Source organism: Sylvia atricapilla, chromosome 13 (genome assembly GCF_009819655.1).
Source record: "Sylvia atricapilla isolate bSylAtr1 chromosome 13, bSylAtr1.pri, whole genome shotgun sequence".
Taxonomy (NCBI): Eukaryota; Metazoa; Chordata; class Aves; order Passeriformes; family Sylviidae; genus Sylvia; species Sylvia atricapilla.
In genome coordinates this window covers 2,407,879-2,432,281 of record NC_089152.1, presented here as the reverse complement: position 1 = coordinate 2,432,281, position 24,403 = coordinate 2,407,879, and the positions used below count along the sequence as shown (strand labels likewise).

Here is a 24,403-nt window from a genome sequence, read left to right as displayed (position 1 = left end):
AGTTAATTAATACTTTTGTAGAACAAACAGCTGCAGAACAAACTGCTTGGGCAAAGTGGCACAATAATGATACATAAATATTCCACTGCATTGTACTCAAGGGCATTAAATATTCATCTTGCACCACATATTTCATGGCTCATTATTATTCTGAACTGTAAGTTTAGCATGTTCTATTAATAATGATGTTGTAAGGACCCTGGTCCCTCTGAGAACTTCCCAAAGAACACTGTATGCAAAATAAGAGAGCTTGTGGTCAAGGTTTTAATTTTAATGCAATCACACAAATATGACATCTGGTATTTTGATAAAGCAGAAAACCTGTGCTTGCAGTCTAAACCACACTACAAGGGAAGCTTAGAGTAGTTTTTGCTGAAATAAACCAAACTTGCTCACCTCTGTTAAGTGCAATGGGCAGTACCAAGTGTCTGGACAAGACAGGAGGGCTGGAAATGTCTGCAATATCTACAAACCCAACAATTTCTAGATCTGCAGGGAGACAACAGATGTAAATCAGATCTAACACAGTTGAAGTCATTTTGGAAATGCATTCAGAGGCAATGTGACATCACCACTTCTTACACCACCAGGTTTTCTGAAGCAATGACTAAAGGCAGCACAAGAGAACCCAAATTCAACTGGAAGTGTAAAGGTGTTAATATGTTAGAAATACATGAAACACAACTTTGGAAGATGACTTTCAGCACACACACAGTGCTGCCCATGAGCTGTGCTGCTGGACAGTTACAGAACTGGGCACCTTGATATTTCCACTGAACACAATCCATTGCTGTCTTATAAATTCCAAAAGAGAAAAAACCAAATACCTGCTGCTCACGGGAGCTGTGTCCACTAATGGGAGGGCTGGGAAGGTTTTCCTCTGCACAGTTGTTTTTAAAAATAACTTCTCCTCCCTGAAGCTTAGGAGGGTGCTCATGAAAAGCAGCCTGTGGTTATCTCCCAGTCTCTACCCCTAGAAATTGGCACCCTGAGCTCTGAAAGTGCCTCTACCCTACTCCAGCCCTTTAACCAGGTACACATGGATGAACCAGGATGGTCTTTTTGTCCCCTGGTGTCATACATACACCAAAAAATTACACAGAGACAAAGTGGATGAAGCAGTAACTACACAGGATGAGAGGTGGTAGTGAAAAGGCAGCAATCAAATGGATTTTAGTAAAAAAAGCAATCAAAGAATTGTTACCTGTATTAATTGCTTTAGGAATGGGGTCTATTTCCTCATCTATAATGAAAGGCTCTGGTCTGGGAAATACTTGCACATCAGATGTTAAGTGGCCACACTTGAGGACAGCATGGAATGGTGTATAAGCCAGGTCTATTAACTTTCTAGAACACAGTTATTAAGGAAAACATCATATACATATCAAACGAAAATAGTTTGTCTAAAGCACACTAATTTAGCTCCCAAACCTTTTTTAACAACAGTTAATTCAACAGTTTTAGTGTTGCTAAATTATGAAACAAAGCAGCATTATCCCACTCATGGCAAATGAACAGTAATTATGGAAATTACTGTCTTCTATCTGCCAAGCATAAACAGATGCTATAGTTTGGTTACAATGACTAAAATAAATATTGACCATAACCATTGAAGGCCAAGATAAAATTACAGTTATCAAGATCATAAAATTAAAAAAAAAAAAACAAAACAAAACAAAAAAAACCCCCAACAGTTTAATTAGAACATCTCATATCACCAGACTTCTTATTGTATTTGTTTTCCTTTTGAGATACCAACTGGGGACCTTCCCAAAGGTCTGTTATCTACAAGTGTGCTCACCCAAACATGGACTGCACATTCTTCAGGCACAGGGGGCCATCAATGGTGAAAATCTGCCCTTCCCCATTGTTTAAATCAATGAGTCGTTCCAGGCAGTCTAAGGAATCTGTGCTTTGAAGCTGCAGAAAAAGAAAGGGAAATATTTTTGTTCAGTGTTCTTTTTATTCTCTTTTGTACCAACCAGTATTTTTAATGAAAACATACACAACACAGCAAAAAGCATCTGATTGGATGCTCCCAAGATTTTTTGTTCTCTCTCTCGCCTTTCCAAATAAACTAACATTCTTTGTCTCTATTAAGAGAAATAACATTCTCTTATTACTTATCAGAAATAGATTATTTACTTTAAATATTTTCCCAGTTATTTTGAGATGCAAACAGTGCTTCAATCCACCAGCTTAATCAAAAGGATCATCCTTGACCATGAAGCTGAGATACCTAATTGATGCCTAAGCAGAAAACCCTTTTGTGAAGGACACAAGAATGCAGGTGTCAAATCAAAAGCAATGTTATTAATAAAACTTAATCTAATATTAGTCAATAGGCTTCAATTAGGAATAGTCAATAGGAATATTAGCCAAACAGGCTTCTTTATAAACAGTGTTTATACAGCAGAATTCTAACTCCTGTGAAGATTTTTAAAAGCTGGGATTGAAATTTGCAAGAGAAGGAGAAAGGAGGAAGAAAATTGACACCTTTCCTTCAAAACTAAGGGAAGCTGGTCTGAACACTGGCTTGGAGATTTCAGTTTTCCTCTCTCACATTTCTACATAAAACTACTGTATTTTGAGTGTTGAGCATCTTTGCAATGCAAGTAATTTATTCAAGAATTTAACTGTAGATTAAGAAGTGCCCCAAAAGCATTCAAGGTAATTAATGCAGCACTAATATAAACAGAGAAATGAAAATTCCATAGTATTCCCCCGGGAGAAACTGTCATGGTTTATAAAGATCATGGTAATGATGCAGCAGCAGTAGATAATAACAGTGCAATAATAAACCTTAAATTCTCTTTCACCCAATAACTAAGCACCAGAACGTCAACTAAACCTCAAGCACAAGAACATCAATGCAATGTTTTGTGCTGGCCTGGTTGTTAGTTCAGAAAAGACCAACAATTACTCAACAATGTGTGAAAAACAAGTTCCACCCTCTTAAAAAAAATTATAAGTTTAATAAAAAAATAAAAATAGACGATTAGGGGACAGGAAAGCAAAAGTATCTTGGCCAAGAGTGCTTGGCATAAAGGCAGCCAGCAGCACACTTTCACCCTTTTGGATTCTATTTTTAAGGATCAGGGTGTTAATACTCAATAGACCCTAATGTATGATTCAAACATTCTCTTTGGGTTTTATCTGTTTCAATTCCCCCTCCAATAATTTTATCTGGTAGATCCATCTGTAGGTGGCTCCACTTCGTCTGGTGACATGACTCTCATAAATTCTTCTCCTGAGGTTTTTGGTTATCTTCATTTGGATAAGAAACAGAAAGTCAACAGCCTTTATGCAGGAATGCAAGATGATCTTCTATACCTTCTGGTTTGGTCAGTTTGGATATTACAAAGAAAAAAAAACCCTAGCCTTTTTACTGTTAACACTAGGTTACAATCAGAAAATACATCCATCACTTTTCTAAACTCTACTAATAAAACATAACGCAGTACAATTACACATGCAGTATTCACTTCGATATTTGCAAAAAGCCAACTGTGTAACAAATGCGACAAAGAAAAAAGACCTCACCTCTTCCAGGTTGGCCATGCACATGACGTAGAGCTTGGACGGGAAGGGGAAGGGCAGAGGGAACCTGTTGCTGTCGCTGCGCTGGCTGTGAGTGGCCAGGGAGTGGCGCAGGGAGCCTCTGCCGATGCCCAGGCAGCCGTCGGTGACCAGGACAACCTGCAGGGACCGAGGGACACGTCAGACACTTCCCGCTGCACCGGGCACCTCAACCCTCACACACCGCAGGAGCCTTCCCGCTCCCACCGAAAATCCCGGTGGATTTCCTCCACCGAGCTGGGCAAAGAGCTGCGAGCAGAATTTCCAGATAAAAAAAACCCCAAACCACATAAAGGAGGAATTGATGATGGAAGCCTCGTGATTTACACGGTGTGCGTGGCAAATAAACGTTTTCTTGGCATCAGGTAATCTCACTAAAATCTGTGTGGATCTCACAGATTTCATTTTTAAGTGCACACTAGAAGCACGATGACTACACAGCCAAAAAAACAGCCTCTTGCTGTTAGACTCGAGGATTCCAGGTTCATTTTCAGATGGATGATAAAAGCCCATTTCTCCTGCAGAATCTGGAGAGCAACTCAACTTCCAGTACAAGCCACAGAAACCTCAAAAAAGGGTAGAATTAATGATCTCAATTCTCTGTAAATACAGCTGCAGTATGCTCACATCTTGCAGCAGAACTACTACAGCAAAACCACACACTTTTCCATTCAATTGCACATCTAGAGTCAGTTCTTGAGGAAATCTGCATTAATTACACAGAAGAATGGGATTATTTACACTCAGCTGTGACCCAGTCACTTCCAGAGGAGGAGAAGAGCTGCTCCTTCAATGCTGCATGGCAACAGCAGGCATGATTTCTGGCTGGTAGGGAAGGAAAATCCAGTCTAATTGAAACTCCATCTGTAATTGCTACATCCAGATTTGTATTTTCCCTTCATCCTGAGTCCCTCTTGCAGCCTCCTCAGAACTGCTGCTCACCAGTGATGTTTTCCCCTACTCCAAGGCTGCACAGTCCATTCCCCAGTGCCCTCCACCACCCCAGCACCTCAAGAGCCAGTAAAATGAGCTATGACACAAATGAGAGGCAAAACAGTTGAGGTCTAATCTCTGTTTGGTTTTCACATCTTTCTTGTTCTTTGCTTTGAACGTTTTTTGCTGTTCCAAGGTGCCTTTTGTCCGTGTTGGATGATGAAGCACTGCCTAACCAATAAACTTCTATCCTTTTTCTCCTTAAGGAATATTGCTCCAGGCATCTTCCCAGCTCACTGAGCTGCAAAATTGCTGAACTTAAATCAAGTGTGTGAGAAAACCAACGGTTAAATCAAACTCTGCCATGAGAGGCAGCAGATTTGGAAGGCTGAGAGAGCTGGGAGGGCTGAACGGGGTGTGTGAGCAGCTGCATGGCAAATGACTCATTTGGGAGAGAAGTCACATCAAAACACACTCAGCACCAGCCCCACGCTGTTGGTTGAGTGCTGGAATTGTCACAAGCCTGGGAAACCATCAAGGACTGGAGGGGAGAGGCTCCTCACCCTTTCCAAATGGAGTGAGGCTCCTGGGACAGCAGATTGCATCCAGATCAAACACCAGGCCTGCACAACAGTGCTCCTGAGCCACATTTTATAATCCACTGCACTACAATAACACACTGGGCAGGAAAACAGTCTATTTTTTTCTTTTGCTGCTGAATATTTTTATAAAGATCACCTTCTGTTCACATTGCAGGTTTAGCCAAAATACGAATTCTTTGTGTTATTGCAGCACCAGCATGCCCGAGAGCCTTCCAAACTTTCAAATTACATTTACATTTCTATGTGCAACTCGCAGGAATAGAATCAATCCCAGAATCACAGGACGGCTTGGGTTGGAAGGGATCTTAAAGATCACCAAGCTCCAATCTCCCTGCCAGGGATAACTAAACATGCAGTGAACTCAGTGAAAAATCAGTAAGCCAGTGAAATCAGCCATACCTGGCAAGGAATTGCTGCCCCCCATTCCTGCTGGACAATATTGCAAACCCCCAGCAGCGCCGACTCCAGACAGGTTTTGTCATAATCATCCATGTTACTCAGGGCTTCCTGCAAAGACAAACAGCACAGTCACTGCTGGGGAATAATCCCTGCCAGGAGACAGCCAGAAGTCACTCATGGCTTTGAAGGAACTGTAGTATTATCAACGCAGCTCTTTGTGAGTGTAAAAACTCCTTTGCGCGTCAAAAAAAAAGTGAAAACCTGAGGCAACATCTAATGGGAAACATTCAGCTGAGAAAATCCTCACAGGTGTCAGAGCAGCTCAAACTTTTCAGAGATTCACAGAGCCCACAAGGAGTTTGTCTCACCAAAATTCTTTGGCAGAAAGAGAGTAACAAGCCCCAAACTCACACCTGCATCCAAAAACCAGCTTTTCTCCTAGAAGCGAAAACCTCACACTTAACACAGCATCACCAGGGAGCAGCTGTGAGATGAACTTGCTAAAGGAGCCTGGTTGGGCTCCTGGCTTGCAAAATTCCTCAAATCAACCCTTAGGGAAGTGAAAATAAATTGGAGAGGATGCACTGGCACTCACCTACTGAACAGCAAACATGACAGAGAACAGAGAAAGGGATTTTTTAAAATCTCTTTGCCCAATGGACAAACCTAAACCATGGTGCCCTGTGACAGCAATGTGTCATTCCCTCCTGCCTGTGAGGGTCAAATATAAATGTACAATTTTTACTGGATTCAGAGGCTCCAGTGCCTTACTACACTCATGTGAAATTTCCCTCTTGGACTTTCTCCTTCCCATTCCCTCCTCCCGACTTCCCACCACATCTGTGAAGCCTAAAATCACTTACTCTCAGTCTTGCACTATTCTGACTGTCTCACACACTCTCAACAGCAGCTTCTCTCTACCAAATCACTCAGCTCAAAGCCTTTCTAAATGGTCCTGGCATTATCAAGAGCAAATCAACAACTATACTTGAAAACGGGGACATCACAGAACCACTTGGAGAGCTTCATCAGGCAGCCCTTCCCTCCATCCCACTTTTAACTCCATCCCATCTTAGAGTCCATCGGCCACACCCCAGTGCTCACCTGCAAACTTCAATGTTCCAAACACACTGAGTTCAGCTACCCTTAAAATAAGGCCAGACCCTCTCAATTCAAGATTTCGTGCACAAGATGATACAAAATCACACGATTTCACCGTGCTTTGGTGATGCAGTTGGCTGATTTTTTTAAAAAAATCGATGGTTTATTGCTTTAGGTGTTCACACCCCCTACCTGGAGCGTGTTGTAGTCTCTGGTGAAGGGCACCATCAGCTCCCAGAGGGATGAAAACACCACCAAGGCCGTGAACTCCAGCTTGTAGTTGGTGGCCATGTGCTCGAAGAGCATGGTGAGCCCGTGGGCCGCCAGGTGCTTGCGCTGGTACTCCTCGGAGCCCTCCACCGACACGGGCCGCGTCATGGACAGCGACACGTCCATCACCACCACCGTGGGCATGGCGAGCCGCTCCTCCGCCGCCCTCACGGACGGGATCAGCCGGGATCACCTGCCTGCAGCGGGAGGGGAAGGCACAAACCATTATTAAAGCTGCACTTGTGGAGCCGCGCGTCTCGCCCCCTCACGCTGACCCCGGGGAGAAGCGACAATTACCCTTTCCCCCCTCAAAACGTGGGGCTGAACACAGATTAAGTGAACGCACGCTGAACCGCGCACAGCATTTCCAGCCGGGCGCAGCGCAAGGCCTGGAGGCGGCAAGAGCTGAGCCTCGCCGGGGAAGGGGCGCAGCCTTGCCGCTCCGAGCGCGGTCGGGCAGGGATCCAGCCCTCCCTAGAAGCCTTCACCCTCAGCGGGGCTGTCCCCGGGGCGCTCCCGGCACGGCGCGGGCCCAGCGGCGGCGGCGGGCACGGAGCGGGGCGGCGGAAGGAAAACGCCGCTGCACACCGCCATCCGCCGCGCCGCCATGGGTCCGGCACGGAAAGCGGCCCCCCGGATGGCGCGGCCCGCGCGGGAAGGGCCGCGCCTCACGCCGCCCCTGAGGGCCGATACCGCGCGGGAATGGGATACCCGTGTTATAAATGAGAAGAAGCCAATTAAAGATAACAGAATTTATTTAAAAAGACTATTAAAAAAAAACAATTAAAAAGCCGCAATAAAATTGGACAACATCGATCGAACGTTGGGTGTGCAGAGTGACAGTAACAACGGTACCGTCCAACCTTAACCACACACCCTGTGTCCTGGTGTAAGGGTTTTTATACGGTTTATTTGTCCTGAGGCTAAGTCCATTGAAAGTCCAAATATTGATGTATCTTTTTATTTCCAAGCGAGGTCTTGTCAGAGGTTCCTGTAAGTGTGAGAAGACATTGATAGTCTTCCCGGATCTCGTCTTTGGGGTGCTGATTTGGTCATCCTCCAGGATCCTCTATCAAGATTGGCATCAGATGTCAAGCAGCAGTGAAGTGGAGACCCATCATTGATGAATGGGCCATCTCCAGTCCGGCTATGTCATTTCTGTTGCAAATTTTGTGGTTTCGCGGCTTGCACCACAGCTCTTGGAATCTCGGAGATGCCGTGGAGTAGCTTTTAATAAACCAAATCTTTGATACACGAATTTATACATTACATTTACCACACCCGCATAAAATGTGGCCACAAACGACCGCTATGTGTGGAGAAAGGTTTATGGACAAGCATGTGCTCCAGCACCTCAATGTCCTTCTCGCCGTAAGAGACCCGAAAATCAAACCATAATTTTCTAATTTCCCTGTGGTGAATCTGACAATTAGATTGTCGTGGCTGTTAGATCCTCGGCCAAGGATGTTGTTATTACTTCTCCTGTGGAGCTGCACCATATCAGTGCCACAGAAGTCACGGGCATTATCCCTGTGTCCTTGCTCCTTCCCTCTGCCTCAGTGCTCCTGGCACAGGCCCTGAGGGATTTTTCCAGGACTCAACCAGTTTTAAACCTCCCTCTGGCACTGCAAATTAAACACATAATGTAGCAAAGACCAGCAGAGGTGCTTCTCTGGCATCTGGCCTGTTAGCCATAGCAGATGCCTCAAAATGCAGCTCCCTGTGCCTTGTTTAAAAGTGTTTATAAATGTGATTTACCCCCGGCCTGTGCCGTGAGGGTGATCCTTGTCCATTGTGTTTCAGTCCAGGAGCTTGTGAAGGGGATAATCACCTGCCCTCACTCTGAGAATAACCTGTGGTAGCAGACAAAGGTATTGGCTTCAGAGATAGACCCAAATCTATACAATACTATTTAATCTTCTTAGGGGCTGTGGGTATTAAGCTGGATTGGGAATTCCTCCACTAACATGTCCTTCACACCTGACCCGCTCTTGTTTTAGGACTCTGCCAGCAGAGGAGACACCCTGAAAATGGGATAATTTTCACCTGCCTCTCTCTGCAACAGCATCTCCCATCTGGCTGTTAAGTTCCAAAGAAGCTTCCAGCACTGCACCCAGCCCCTGGAACACCCCTTCCTCCTGGACAGACCTTTGGAAGGTAGGCTGGGGAGGTTTGTTTGATTGCTCTGGATCTCGTGTTACTGAGACAGGAGATGAGAAAAGGAGTTTATCAGGAGCTGACCTAAACTCACAAGACTAGAGAAACAATTCCTCTGGCCAGGAATTGTGGAAGGCTGGAGAGCTCTTAGCATTGATCCTAGCTTTGGGTGTCTTTCTGCCTGCAAAAAGTCTTTTAAGCAGTTTTGCAGAGGAGAAGTAAAACCAGTGTTTAAGTAGGAATGTGTGCATAACTGCGTTCTCTCTGTGCCATCCTTTTAACTCTCCTGACTTTTTTAGGGGGTTATTTTCTCAAAACATGCAATTTGTTATAGCTCTTGTGCAGTTCTGCCACATGTATGTTTATTTTCTTTTTATGCATGAAAAGCAAAGCTTGTATCATCTATTTCTCTAGGTACTCCCATGACCCTCTCTTAGTGTTGCCTTAGTGATCCTCCTAACGATTTAAATTAACATTGCCTGTTTTGCAAGAAATTTAGGCTGATAACTTCCCTGGGTGTTATGCAAGAGGGTAAATGTGTGATAATTTGCATGAAGAACTTATCTGAGAATGGTTTAGGAAACTGTGATTCACCATCTAAAGAATAAATCACAGCTAAAGAATAATGTAACATGCCCACTCCGGGGAAAAAAATAATCCATGAAGAGTGTCATTGTAAGGGAAAACATTCAAGCAGTGCTGAAGGGTAAATTCTGTCCAGCCTCAAATCTCTGTCCCCGTGCTGTCACAGCTGCAGGCACTGTCACTCTGGCATTTACAATTTCTCTCCCTTTCTAAATGCTGTTCACATAATTATGCAAGATATGCTAATTGCCCCTAATAAAAGGTATGATGACAATTCCACTTTGCCAGTTCTGATTTCTACAGAAAGCCCTGAAAAGATGTAGCCATAGAAACAAATGGCTGCTCAGCACCTCCAGTTTTACTAGAACCTCATCTTCCTCATGCTCTGCTCAAACTGAAGGAAAAACCTCACCCTTCCTTGGATAGGCTCCTGGGGAGTGAAAGGGTGGAAAGCCATGGAGCAGCATCAGTGGGAATCTCAAGCAGTTTTCATTCTCCTGCTGAGGTTATTTTGGTGAAAAACTGGTTTAGGAGGGAGATTTGAACAGCTTGTTCTTGTCTTCAGAGCATAATTTTTAGCAATTTGAAGTTGGTTCCTTGACAGAAGCTGTATCCACTCCTCCTGCACAACGCTGACCCAATAATATTACAGAATAACAACTGGACTGCAGTAAATACAGTCCTTAACAGCTCCTGGATATGGGCATTTGGTGGAATCAGAATTCAGCTTGGATTGAACTGCCTCAGCCAGCTCCTCTCTATTTAGCCAAACCTTTGATTATTAATCAGCATCGCCCACAGTCACATTAAAAAAAAATAGATTGAAACCTGGATCTAGATCTCTCTTTACTCATTTAAGTCCATTTCTTTTTATTGAAAAATAGACAAGCAATCAGTGAAATGTTGCTGCCCAAATGGTGGAAAGTTGCAGTACTTTGTTTTTCACACCAGATTTTCTTTTGCAGGATTCCCCATCTTGTGCCGTGCAGTTCCACGCCTGATGTTCCAGATCAACAAACTGCTGACCAAGTGAAGTCTTCAGAGGCTTCTGGACACAGCTCTGAGTTTTGAGGCTTTAGGAAATGCATTTACCACGGAGGAGGCGGCTACGGAGGAACCGAATCCTTTTCTTGCTTGCCATAGTGTTGGTCCTCTCTTTCTACCAGCTCCAGTTCAGCCCCTCTGCCCTTCCAGCATCACACAGAGCCCCCCAACCCACAGACCCTGTCAGAGTGACCTCCAGGGATCTCCCCAGCAACAAGACTGCTGTAAGAGGCAATGCCACAGCACCCAAAATAAGGCACTGTATCTATGTGGATCCTGAGCCAGCTGTGCCCGTCACCACATCAGTGGGTACAACACCACAGCAAGAAAACGCCAGTGAAAGCTCCCCAGGGGAAAAACCACCCTATGAGTCCAAAGGAGAATATCCCCAGGACCTGTTCACTGTGGAAGAACGCAGGCAAGGGTGGGTTGTACTTCACATCTTTGGCATGATGTATGTATTTGTGGCCTTGGCCATAGTGTGTGATGAGTATTTTGTCCCTGCTTTGGGAGTGATCACTGAGAAGTTGCAGATCTCTGAAGACGTGGCTGGAGCCACCTTCATGGCAGCAGGTGGATCAGCACCAGAACTCTTCACGTCCCTCATAGGTGTCTTCATCTCACACAGCAATGTCGGCATCGGGACCATTGTGGGCTCAGCAGTGTTTAATATCCTCTTTGTCATTGGCACCTGTGCCCTCTTCTCAAGGCAGATACTCCACCTGACATGGTGGCCCTTATTTAGAGACATCTCATTCTACATTGTTGACTTACTGATGCTCATCCTGTTTTTCCTAGACAGTGTCATTGATTGGTGGGAAAGCCTCCTTTTACTGACTGCCTATGCCACATACGTGTTCACCATGAAACAGAACGTGTTCCTAGAGCAATGGGTGAAGCAGGAGCTGAAAAAGAAGCTAAATGCTGTGCAGGCAGCATCAGCAGAGCACATGCAGAAGGTTGGTGTCCTTAGTGTTCAGAGGGCAAATTGGAAAGAACTTTCTAGTGTAAATCACAAAGAAAAACTGCATCTCCTTCACAAAGCACATATTCGAACCTCAGAATACAGGTATTGGTCAATAATTGTGGTTTTAGAATGAGGGAAATGCAAATTAGAGAGATTCTAAGAAATTAGAGAATATCACTTAAAAGGGAGTCCTACCTGTGCAATTACTAAATGTCTCTTAGCTGCTTTCAAGGATGTGTGTGGGATTTTGCTTACTTGGTTGTTGTAAAGAGGTTTCAGAAGGAACACTTACAGGAACATATTCTTGGTCTGGGAATACGATCAGACAATTCTGGTAAACAGGGGGGGAAATGCTTCTGTCCCAGCCCAAGCCTAAGTAATGCTAATCACTATAAAAAACCCCAAAAACCCCTTTGCACCTTCACTTTGCTGGCAAATGAGTAAAGATACAGACATTTGGGATTGAAGTCTGGGCCTGTCTGTAGCTACAGGGATCAGTTGTTAGTCTGCCCCCAGGTGCCTGCATCCTCACTGGGAGGCTATAGGTAGAATCCTGTTTTTGTCAGAAGCCAATGGTTTTAAGGAGGCTTATGGCTTTGGGTCTTTCAGGAGCACCCATGGAGTTTTGTGTCAGCTGTGCCACTTCCCCACAGGCAGCAGCCTGAAGGGTCATTAGATCCTGGAGCAGCAGAGGTGATTGGTCATTTCTGTTCATTGCTTGCAGACAAGCACCAGGGCAGTTGTAGATGATGGAACAATGAAGCCACCAGATGTGAGGAAGCTGCAGGTAGGACTAAGCAAATTTACAGGGATCTGAAGTCATGGTATTTTGAATCTCTCCCCCATGTCAGGTCTTAAATAAAGGTGTCATCTCCCATGTCAAGGAAACCTGCACCAAAGCCTGTATCATATCTGGCACAATGACCACAGTTTGCTTAAGAGGACACTTGGCTGAGTCCTGTCCTTTAAGGAATTTTTATAAAATTTAAGAGACAGCTCAGCCTTCCCAGGTGGATTTAACTAAAAGAGAGCTGCTTGTTCTCTGCTATAAAACAGGCATACAGAAATCCAAAACGTGACTCTTCTTACCTGATGTCATGGCCAAATTTCCTCCTGGGCTCTCATAGCAGAGGCTGGAGGGCTCTGTCCTTCCCCCATAGCAAACACTGAACAGCTGATTCCTCTGCTGCTGTTGAACTGCTGCCCCATGGCCTGGAGAGGCCCTGGCTGTTGTAGAGAACAAAGCAGCTGGAACTGACTGGGTTTGTGCCTTCCCACAGCCTGGGCCAGTCCTGCAGCGGGGCAGCAGCTCGGCCTCCCTGCACAACTCCCAGATGCGCGGCACCATCGTCCAGCTCACCATCCGCACCCTGGACCCCCTGGCAGAAGGTGAGTGCATGCTCCACACCAGAGGGCCTTGGGTTCACAGCCCTTACTGGTTTCACTGGGAATACAATCAGTGTTTTGGGGTCAGCAACTCACCTGAGTATCACAGATGGTGTCAGGTGAGGGCAGCTCTGTGACAGTGGGACGTGCCCCTTCTGATTGCTGGCAAGGAACACCTCATGTTTTGGTCCTGCTGTATCTACTTTCCCTGTGCCAAGCTGGTTACTGCTGTGGTGGCAGGTGCTGGGGTTCCCTGGAAGTGGTGACATCCCCCATCTCTGCTGTCTCTCTGACTGCAGGGGCAGAAAACATGAGTTACCAGCTTCCTCTGTCCCATAGCACATCCCATCTTCCTCTTCTTAGCTCAGACCTCATCCCAGCCCTGAAACAGCAGCACAAAAAGAGGTTAAAACCCTTGAAGAATTATCTTTTTGACAGTGGTTCAAATCCCAGCTGATATTCTAACCATGATGGTGAGACCAATTCTATGTGATTCAGGCTGACACCTCTAAAAGCCTACCTGCACCATGATTTCATCACTGCCATGGCAAAATGTGCCCACGGCCCTGTGCAGGCAGTGAGGGCTCTGCAGGGCCAGGGAAGGACCAGCTCAGGTCAAAAACCTCTTTTCAACTGCTCAGGCTGCAGAGAAGCCTCATCTCCAGACAGACCAGGGTCTTTGTACACAGCCTTTTTAACGTGTTGCTTTATATTAACTTTAATCCAATTGCACTGTGGAGGTTTATTTTTGAAGAAATAGTGAAGCACATTAAAAAAAACCCCCATTTTTAAGATCTTCTTTCCTAGCTCACCACATGCCCCATCCCTCCACTGCCCTACTTGTTCTAAAGAGATTATCTGCTTCTCATTCAAAGAGAGACTGAAGCTAAGCAGATCAACACTTCTCATGTCCCTCACAGAGGTTACAAAGAGGACTCTCCAGATCAGAATCCCAGCTGCACAAACTGATCGAGGAAACAAAGGAGGCAGGAGGAAAACAACAAGGCAGATCAGTGTCTGCTTTGACAGGTTCCAGTGAAGGCACCCAATGTGTTATGAGCAGTAGCCTAACACGAGCCAGACTCCTCAGGGTTTGCTCCTTGCCTCCTGTGCCTCTAAAAGGTTGTATCAACAGCACCAGAATAGACCCAAAACCTTCCAAGAGGATGTGCCATTGCCTTGAGCATCAGAAAGTGCCAGAATTGAGAGGCTGCTGCCACTCAGAGACCTCCCAGCACCTTCTCATCCTTCCCACACCTCTAAATGTCTCTGTGCAGTGTCTGCCCACCACAGCCTTGGTTTTCTGGTCCGGGTTGGTGCCCTGGTGAAACTCTGGGACCCCTCAGCAGGAGAGTTGTGGGGGGCTGAGGTTGGCAGCCCAGGCCAAGGAGAGCCCCAGCCAGTTCAGCCCAGAACAGGCTGCTGGGACCTTTCTGTGCAGTTGCAAGTCTCTGTCTTTGCTGAAGAGGCTGGTGTTCCCAGACCTCGTGAGTATGGAATAAGCAGGACCCCAATTTGGATCTTCTCTCAAAGAGTACTTCCCTACTCATTACGCAAAATCACAGAATCATTTAGGTTGGAAAAAAACCTTTAAGATCATCATGTCCGACTGTTCCCCCAGCACTGCCAAGGCCACGTGTCCCTAAGTGCCTTCTACACATCCTTTAAATCTCTCCGGGGATGGTGCCAGGGCTTGAGAACACTTTCGGGTGCAGAATTTTTTCCTGATACCCAACCTAAGCCTCTGCTGGCGGCCCGGCAGGGTGCGAGTTGTGTGTGTGCGGCAGCCACTAGATGGGAGTGTGACCGTGTGTATCTGGGGCTGATACCGGCTGCAACAGAAGGATTTTATTTCCCAGACCCCTTATTAATGCCACTGAGGTAATGGCGAAACCTCTGCCCCAGGTGTGTGCCTGTTCCACTTCAACACTGTGAGAACAGAGACAGGACCTTAAAAAATTTAACAATAAAATTACTGATATTACAACAGCTCAGCGGTCAAAATCAAGGAGCCCAAGTGCCAGATCCTGTGTGCCTTGTAGGAGATGCTCTTTAATCTGAAAAATCCCTACCTGGAGAAAAGAGAGTCTTGAGAAAAGGAAGTCTTGAGAAAAGGAATTTATAAACTGAGAAAGCTAAGTGCCATGAGGAGCGTGGCCAAAGGGATGGAATGACATCCCAAGGAAGGATCTGGAAAAGGATTTGAACCTGCCAAGGCATATGAGGACTTACGTTCTGATATGTTAATAGTTCCTACTCCTGTGTTAACAGCCCTGCAGCCCTGGGGGACCCTGGGGAGAGCTGTGCCTGCTTCCCATGGATCACCAGCACCATCCCTCCCTTTGCTGTGTGTGCAGCACTGTCTGTACCCGGCACATTTCTGAAATTAGGCTGCCACATAAAAGATGATCCCAAAGCAATTTATCTTTCCTCAAGGGCCCTTGTTCCTTCTTGCCAAGGCCTGTGGCATCAGCATTTACAGGCTGTGGGAATGAACACTTGACAGAGGGAAAAGGTTGCCAACAGTTGCTCAGCAGTTCCTCACTGAACCTGCTGCAATCAGGATTCTGTAGTTTCCTTCTTTCAGCTGCCCTCGCTTTTTATTTGGGCAGCACAGGAGTGGTTTCAGGGCAGCAAGGTCCAAAACATAGAAAAGCTGCCAATTTGGGCCTCCAAGCCCAGATTTCAGGGGCAGAGGTCTTGGAAATACAGAAGAAGTGTGAAACACAAAGCTGCAACAGCCCTCGTGTGAAACAAAATTTCTTTTTTGAAGAGTGGATTGAATTCACGATGTGTTTTTTTCTTTTTGTATTAGGAAGGTATCATTACTTAAGTTTTTTGTCTTAGGGAGACTATGTGTTTAATTTAGAAGTTCTAATAACATGGCCTCCTGGATTAAATTTTTGATAGGACTTTTTACTTTCCATGTGCCTTTTAAAAAATTTGTTAATTTCTAGCAAGTTTGTTCTTATGGCTTTCCCCCACTTCCTTTGAAAGTGAGTAGAAAAAGAGCATGAGATCTTTTTCAGATCATCCCATTAGACACCAGAGGGATCTGTTGGAGAATTAAAGGGAGTGAGGATTTTGGAAATGTTCAGGAACCCTCTCATTTCTGAACCTCTAGTCTTACCACCAGACTCCTCAAACTCTAGTCACACAGGGAACAAGGCAGAAGCCTACATTTCTTTTTGAATGAAGCAAGAGGCTCCAGCAGAGAAGTTGTCAGAGCTGCCTGCCCTCACTATGCCCCAGTTAACAAGGTAATGATTTTGGAAATTAGACCAGAGGAGTGGGCACTGTTGCAGGCTGCTGGAGAAGGCTGAAGGCAGCTACAGCTTCTCCTTGCTTCATCAGCATTCTATCATTTCTTGTAAGAGGATCTTGATATAGAGGGACAAAACGAATCACAGGACTTTTTTTATACTTCCACTTTTATATAGCAGAATCTCCAAATCCTTCAGGTTCAGGCCAAATCGTAAAGAAAATTCCTCCCTCCTGATTGTGTTAGACTGAATATTAGAGCCAAAGAGTGAATTCAATGTAAGAGCCAAATTCAAGGTAGAAGCTCAGCTGCCACCTGGAGTCCATCCTGGATGCTGTGAATTCACAGGACAAGAATCTTCCTGGAGAGCATCTCAGGGCCACCGCACTCAGACATGTCCTGTGTGGTGTGTTCTCAGCCCTGGGGACAGAGCTGCCAGCACTGAGTGCCCCAGGGACAGAGAGGGACAGTGCCCAGCACAGCTGATCCAGCACAGCCTGCACTGAGCCCGTGGACATCCTTCCTGCCCGTGCTGACCTGCAGATCTGGCCAGCTTAGAGCCAGCTCTGCCTCCAGGCTCAGTGCCTCCTGCAGGAATTGTGTGCTAGAGGAATTAACACCCCTTTAAACGAGGCTGATCTCATGAGAACTGGACAGTGGCCTGGGCCTAATCTGTTTATCCTGACAGAGATGCTCCCTGGGCACTCCCAGCCCACGGCCTGGCTGAGGGCACTGAGCCAGGAGCTCGAATTTCCATAATCTCAGGCTGAGCCTGACCTCCCTGACCCTGCTGACAGGGGCTTTTGCAGCAGCTTCAGGGAAAAGCCAAACAGAAGGATGCATTGCCCAGTGCCTAGAGGAGACTGGGAGCAAAGGGTCATCCCTGCATTGAGGGATGTGCTTGTGCACGAGCCCAGGAGGAAGGAAGCCAACACTTCACATCCCCTCCAGTGAACTGCAGGATTGACAAGGAGCATGGAAGGGTCAGGCTCGAGTCCCAGCCAGCCTTTTAAAGGGGAAGAAATTATCATTTAGATTAGAAATTCTTACCTGTAAGGGTGCTGAGGCCCTGGCACAGGGTGCCCAGAGAAGCTGTGGCTGCCCCTGGATCCCTGGAAGTGTCCAAACCAGGCTGGATGGGGCTTGGAGCAGCCTGGGATAGTGGAAGGTGTCCCTGCCCATGGCCCTTCCAACCCAAACCATTCTGGTACTCCATGATGATTTCATCTCAGTCCAGCCATTCCAGTGCTTGGTGGAAATCCCAGCTGGTGAAAGATCTTTCTGTCAGACAGCAGCAGGAATCTCACCAGAGTGGGACTTGTCCCCTGAGGTCTTCCTGTCAGAGCTGGGCCCTGTTATTGGGCATACAGCAGAATTTACTGATTTTCACAAGGTTCAGCTCAGAACAATAGTTCTGCCCACTTGACTGGGCCTGGTATTTCCATTATCTCAATGTCACTGTGATTAATAAAGTGGCAGGGCCCTGCCCTCAAGGCATATGGCAACAGCACCTTCTGGGTGCATAGTCAAAAACACAGTAGATTAAATCAGTGTGATAAAACTTTCAGAGGAAATTGATTTACAGCCCTGCACACAAGCCAAACACAGCATTGGCCAGCTCCTTGTGGCTACTGCCCACATGCAAACCCTCAGTCACTGGGTGTGCAGCTCAACAGAGGACATAGATTAGAGCAAAATGGGGCTTTTCTTTGAGCCCATTCTTGTTCACTTTCACTGAGAGCCAGCAGTCAGGTATTTGAGCAGAAAACAGCTACAGAGACACACAGTTTCACAGATCACTGTAAACCAGTAAAAAAGCAGCTCAGCTGAGTAAAGCAGAGCTTGGTTTACAGTTGAAGAAGCCCTCAGCAGTCCCAGAAATAAGGCACTAGACCTGTATTGGTGAAGATCATCTCTCAGACAGCCTGGACCATGCTGAACCTGGATACCACGGATTTAGATCAGCTCCAGCAGGAGACACTTGTGTATACTTGGAAAAATCAATCATTTTCCATGGAACTGGAACATAAAAGGTGTTTATTTTCCATCCCCATCAGGTCTCCAAGCTGTAAGCAGCACCCTCAAGCCTCTTCAACAGCCACATGGCAGGAGGAAGGTGTCAGTTTTAGTTTACTCATAATCTAGCCTAGAAAAAAATCAATAATCCATTTGGAACAAGACTGATATTGCACCGAAACTCCCCGTCTGTTCTTTCTGCATTTTCTTCCTATGAAATACAGATATCCATTGTATTACTGACCTGGAGAGGATTTCTCATTCCTTTCGATTCTCCTTAAATAGTTGCATGTCAAATTACTGGTGTAATTGCTGTAGCACTAAGCAGTTAAATACTGCAGCCAAAAGGTGGGGCCAGAGCCAGAACAACCCCTGGGGCAGTGCTGGCTGCAGCACCTGCAGGAGGAAGGGGGCAAGAGCATGTGTGTGTTGGGGGAGATGGGTCCAGGGGGCCTTTGCAGTGACAGCTCCTGATGATCGTGTCCTTCTCACCCACAGCAAAATTTAAAGACAGGGTTGACATCCTGAGCAACATGGCCAAGGCCAAGGCTGAGACCCTGGAAGGACAAGGCTCCCAGCCAGGTGAGTGCAGGAAGAGCCAGCACTGTTTGCCTTGTTTTGCACTGCAAGCTCTCACCTTCCCAGCACGCAAAGCCCAAGGGCTGGCAAAGAAACCCTGGGGTCTAACATCGATTTTGTGCTGTTGCTGGGCACAGGTGGCTGCTGTAACAATGCAGCAGAAATCAATCAAGGCAGGCAGCAGCAGCCAGCCCCAGAGGAGATGTTAGTGAGGCAGGGCAGGGAGAGCTACAAGGATGGACTGGAAATGGCCGTGGAAAGTGCAGGAGGGAAATCAGGGCATTGCAGACAGCACTGGTCTTTGGTAGACCCTGCAAAAGAGGTGTTTGTTAAAACAAAGTGCCTTCACACACTTGCAGAAGGGCACAGAAGGTTCCTCCAGTGGGAATAATCTACACTGTGTTTATAAAGGACCTGTGCACCCTTCCTTTAGCAGAATCACAGAATCATATCATGGTTTGGGCTGGAAGGAATGTCAGAGAACATCCCATTCCACCCCCTGCCATGGGCAGGGACACCTTCCCCTACCTCAGGGTGCTCCAATCCCCATCCAGCCTGGCCTTGGACCCTTCCAGGGATGAACAGCCACAGCTTCTCTGGGCAGCCTGTGCTGGGGCCTCAGCACCCTCACAGATAAGAATTTCTAATCTAGCATTTAACCTAGATCTGCCCTCTGTCAGTTTAATATTTTTGGGGGGTTTTCTCCATCACCCCTGACACAAAGGCTGCCTCAGAGCCAGAGCTGACCTGTGCTACAACACAGATTTGTGCTCACAGCAAGGAGATTTTGAACACCAAGCAACTTTTGTGTAGAAGGTCCCAGCTCCACATGACACAGGCACCTGAGCACCTCCCAATGCTGGGCCTCACGGAGGTGAATGAGCCCAAACCTGAGAAAAATACTGTTTAAAACCCAAGTGAATTCCTGGTGCATGCTATAAACATCACACTGTCTTCACTCCCTCATCCCTGCTCAGTGTTATCTGTGTTTCTGCTCTGTTCCCACAGAATTTTCTGTGTTTCTCTTGGCTGTGCAGGTTAATGCAGGAACAGCAGGACATTGCAGTTATTTCCTTGTATGTGTCAGCACTTTCCTACTTGCTTTTGAATACCCACCAAATGATCAGGGATTAAAGTCTGGCAGCACATCCTGGTCATTTCTCAGAAGCCTTGAGGAGTATCAGGTCCCTGGAGAATGCCATGCTCTGCAGAGGGAGGGGGAGCTGGGGGAAACCCAAGAAGCAGAGCTTTACATCCTTTCTGGATTTTAAGGATGGTTTTAATACAAATTTCAGAATCTAGAAAGAAACCAAGAAATGTTCATCAGCTGTAGATGAGGTCATTAGCATTTCTCCATTACACATGTGCCCTTTACAGCAGCTTGGCATGGAAGGTCAGAGGAGCACCAAGGTCTCATTCTACTCCAGGTGGGTCAAATTCTGCCCAGATTTACCAAACACAATCACAGCAGTCAGGGAGGACACACAACCTAAGCAATCTGAGAGTATTTCACCTGAAATGCCACCATTGTGTGAGGAAGCTCAGAGCTCCTGCTGGCCCCAGGGAAAGTGATGTGTTGATATGGTGGCCACCCGTCCAGGATGGCTGAAACCAGAATTCCTTCTTATTGCTTTTACAGAAGAGGAAAAGAAAGCACCAAGCACCATCCAGTTAACTCCTGCCACTGACTCTGAGCCCAGCAAAGACACACAGCAGGCAGATGTGCCACAGGATGGACAGGTACCAAAATGAGGAGCACAGGCACTGTGTGCCATCCAGGCTGACCTTCACATGTACTTTCCTTCTTCCCCCTCCAGAGCTGCTGGGACAGGACCCAACCCATGTCACTGGCATCTATAAATAGCTCTGTGTGTACTGATTTGAGATGCTGGCTGAAACACTTTGGCTTACAAACACAAGCTGGGTCCAAATTATGACACCAAGTGACACTGGATAGCACTGTCCCCTCAAAAGACTCTTCTGAGGTCAGAGGGTACTCTAGGGTAAGGGGAGGTAAGAGCATGTGTCTGTCCTGTGCTCACCAGCACTGAGAACCAGACTGTTCTCTTTTGCTCCCCAAATCCTTTTCAGCTGATGTGATTGGGCAGTTCCAATGAAAAAAGGCTTTTCAAGGACATAAAGTATTTAGTTTGTGTCTAAAAGGTGTTTCTAGTTAATGAATGCCCATTAGTTAACAATACACAGGTGCTGGGGTGTGCCTGGGTCCTGTCTCACGAGAGCTGTGGCTGCCCTCAGCAGGTTACAAATGTGAGCTCTGCTCAGGTGAGGCCACAGTGAAAAACTGCAGCTCCTTGTTAGTGTGAAAATATATTGGCTTTTTGATTTTTTATCCTGAGGGACAGCCCTCGTCGAGCAGTGACACCTCAGACGACAGCAGCTCTGAGAGCCAGGAGGACAGTGATGGTGACAGCACAGAGGGGGATGAAAACGAGGAGCCCTTATCTCTGGAATGGCCAGAATCAAGGACAAAACAAGCAATTTACCTTTTCCTCTTTCCCATCGTCTTTCCTCTCTGGTGCACTCTGCCTGACGTCAGAAACCCAGTAAGAATCTATCTTCCTTCTGCTACTGGAGTCATTAACTGAGCTATAGATTTCCTCTGGGCAAGAGTCCCTGGGCCCATTTTTCCATGTCTGGAGTCCTTGCATAGTTGAAGGGCTGTTACTGCTGCAGGGAGTGGGACAGGAGCCCCAGCTGCAGTGTAATGTCATTCCAGAGACTTAATTTAATAAACCACAAATTCTAGCAACTGCAGGTCACCTAATCAAGCTGAAAAACAGCAGAGACCAGGGTCCAAGTTAAAGTGATCAATTGCAGTGAAGTGTTTCAGGTGAACAGTTTTCAATGGGGACTATTAACTTCCCTGAAACTTCTTTTTCTTTTCAAACTTGATTTCAACAGGAGTCAAAAAAATTCTTTGTCATCACATTTTTTGGATCCATCCTCTGGATTGCTGTGTTCTCTTATCTCATGGTGTGGTGGGCTCACCAGGTGAGAGGTTTTGTTCTTCCTGCAAATCCCCATTTCAAAACAAGTATATGGAGAGAGGGGACAGTGTTACTGTGGCATTTTATCTGATGAATTACAGCTGCAGTCATCCATCACAACAGTAGAAACTTTGTTTTGTTAGAACCCAAAAGGGGATTTTTGATTTCCTTTTTTCCCGATTTGACAAAGATTCATTCCTTTCCGAGAGCTTCCAAGGGAGTTTGTGCATCAGTTAGAGGAAAAGCACCATCAAGATTTATCTTAATTATGACTTTTCACTGATGAATGTTTCTGTGCAGAACATAAGTATCCATTACCTAATTAAAATTCTAGGAAAAATATAGGTTCTGATTCTGGAAGCTGTTAAATGATCTTCACTCCCCCATCTTAATGTTCACCCAGTATTCTGGGAAATAATAATTCCAGCTTGTAGGATCAGCCCCCAGTCTGTATTGAGTGATATATTGCACATGCACAGTAGAGCTGCTGATGCCATAAATCCAAGGACTGTCATCTCCAAAGGCCCTTAGATCTTGCACAGCTGGTGTTAAATTTGCAAAGGTAGACAACATCCAGACCAGGAGTGAGCACAGGAAAAGTGTGCTGTAGCTGACTTGACCTTGGCTGTAGTCCACTTTCCTACACTACAGAGCAAATCCACAATCAACACACAGTAAAATGGAACTTTTAAATCCTATAAAGCAGGAAAATGCTGCCCTGTTTATGGGACTTGGAATATTTTAACTCCAGTGTGCCACAAACCCTAACATTGCACAGAGCCATTATACTCCATGTTCCATTGCTAACAGCCCCTCCCCAACATTGTGTTGATTAGGTTGGTGAAACAATTGGGATATCAGAGGAAATTATGGGGTTAACCATACTGGCAGCAGGCACATCCATCCCTGACCTCATCACCAGTGTCATCGTGGCCCGGAAGGGCTTAGGGGACATGGCTGTGTCCAGTTCTGTGGGCAGCAACATCTTCGACATCACTGTCGGGTGAGTACCTGGCCCATGCCTTCTGAAGCACAGAGTTACCTGGTTTGAGACCCAGCCTGCCTCAGGTAATTTAATTTTAGCTGTAGTTAAGGGAAGGGCAGCTCAGCAACCAGTTCCTTTTGAAGAAACCCAACCCAGACCCAGCCAAGAACGACAAGCTGTATTTTCTAACTCTGCCCACCATCTTCACCCAATTCTGAATGAACACAAAATAACCCACTTTTCAAGACAAAAATGCAAGAGGCCTTTGGCTAATGTCCAGGCTGTACATGCAGGAACTTTATCTGGTCACTCAGACATCCAGCTCCTGGGGAAGGTCAGTATCAGAGCCTGGATCTCTCATCCTAAACCATCAGGACATCTCTATTATAGCACATCAAGGCACTTAATTCTTAGGTATTATTTTCTAACCATTTTACTCTTTGATTGCATTATGATAGTGCAAGCATTATCCAAATGCAGTTTTGACAGGAACAACATTCAGTTTTATATTGAATACAATCTTTTTGTTCCCCTGTAACAATTTGGAAAAATTGCTTAGTTATGATGCAGAAAATGAACTGCCTTAAAACATTTATTTCAATTACTTTTCCTTTCCTTGCAGCCTACCAGTTCCCTGGTTCCTTTTCTCTATTTTCAATGGCCTCAGCCCCGTGGCAGTCAGCAGCAATGGTTTGTTTTGTGCAATTGTTCTCCTCTTCCTCATGCTCCTGTTTGTGATTCTCTCCATTGCTGTCTGTAGATGGAAAATGAACAAACTACTGGGGCTCACCATGTTTGCCCTTTACTTTGTGTTTCTGATCATCAGTGTGATGTTAGAGGACAAGGTAATTTCCTGCCCAGTATCTGTATGACATGTGGACACTTCAAGATGTGGGAGGATCCAGCAACATCAAAAGGAGGTTGAGGTAGCAGTTTGTTCTACTGAAAAAAAACAACCAGAGTTGTAAAAAACTTACTGAAAGTAAGATATCTTTAACATGCTAAAAAATAAATCTATCTTAAGTGGTGTGTCAGCCTCTGTTTTTCTTTAGGATAAGAACAGATACTGAAATGACCAATATTAAATAACACGTATTTAGGGAATGTGGAAAGGCTGATATGATTTAGATTAATCAAATTTTCACTACAGCTGATCCCCTCAAGTCAAAGGAGCTGATTTTCACCACAGAATATTTACTCATTACAGGAAATTTTTAGGAAAATGCTTTAAATTGGTGAACTGCTCCAACTCCCTGAAATTAATGGATTTTCCTTCAGTGGGAAGAGAATCAGACTGATGTGGCTGGGCCTTTATGGAACTGCTCTGCTTAAAAATCCCTGTGTGGACACAGGCTGCAGTTCAGCAGAGAACTCCCTCAAACTGCACTGAGCTCCTTTCAGATCTGTACCTGATCTTGCAGTGCCTAAAACTCCTCTCAAGTGCCACCAGTACAAGAGTGATGTCACCTGCAACAAGACTAAAAGGCTCAGGGGTTAGAACAGCACATTGCCTCTAATCAAAACTAAAGC

The 24,403-nt window shown here is 45.8% G+C and overlaps 2 protein-coding genes across 3 annotated transcripts in view; one reads left to right on the top strand and one right to left on the bottom strand.

The window, feature by feature from the left end:
* Nucleotides 1-13,140, bottom strand: part of INTS14 (integrator complex subunit 14) — a 17,565-nt gene extending 4,425 nt beyond the window's left edge. The window contains exons 1-7 of one of the 2 annotated variants that reach the window (XM_066328208.1): nt 13,120-13,140; nt 6,807-7,081; nt 5,514-5,621; nt 3,544-3,699; nt 1,802-1,920; nt 1,205-1,347; nt 397-489 (exon numbers count right to left, since the gene is read on the bottom strand). In XM_066328208.1, the coding sequence (XP_066184305.1) occupies nt 397-489; nt 1,205-1,347; nt 1,802-1,920; nt 3,544-3,699; nt 5,514-5,621; nt 6,807-7,028 (841 nt within the window). In that variant the 5' untranslated portion in view covers nt 7,029-7,081; nt 13,120-13,140. Of the gene's footprint in view, nt 1-396; nt 490-1,204; nt 1,348-1,801; nt 1,921-3,543; nt 3,700-5,513; nt 5,622-6,806; nt 7,082-7,181; nt 7,403-13,119 lie in introns of those variants that run through there. The other variant, XM_066328209.1, reaches the window with a different exon arrangement.
* On the top strand, nt 10,477-24,403 carry SLC24A1 (solute carrier family 24 member 1). Its single transcript, XM_066328212.1, has 9 exons — nt 10,477-11,629; nt 12,362-12,424; nt 12,918-13,026; nt 18,800-18,883; nt 20,496-20,620; nt 21,244-21,444; nt 21,803-21,892; nt 22,725-22,891; nt 23,496-24,403. Exons 1-9 carry the CDS (start codon nt 10,709-10,711, stop codon nt 23,743-23,745), a joined length of 2,010 nt encoding a protein of 669 aa, XP_066184309.1. The 5' UTR covers nt 10,477-10,708; the 3' UTR covers nt 23,746-24,403.

What these genes read in the sequence shown, in the direction of transcription:
- SLC24A1 (XM_066328212.1), top strand. Translation starts at nt 10,709, where the DNA reads ATGCATTTACCACGGAGGAGGCGGCTACGGAGGAACCGAATCCTTTTC. An exon ending in CCTGGACCCCCTGGCAGAAG is followed by an intron (nt 13,027 to 18,799) that starts GTGAGTGCATGC and finishes TCTCACCCACAG; the next exon opens with CAAAATTTAAAGACAGGGTT. An exon ending in TGGTGTGGTGGGCTCACCAG is followed by an intron (nt 21,893 to 22,724) that starts GTGAGAGGTTTT and finishes TGTGTTGATTAG; the next exon opens with GTTGGTGAAACAATTGGGAT.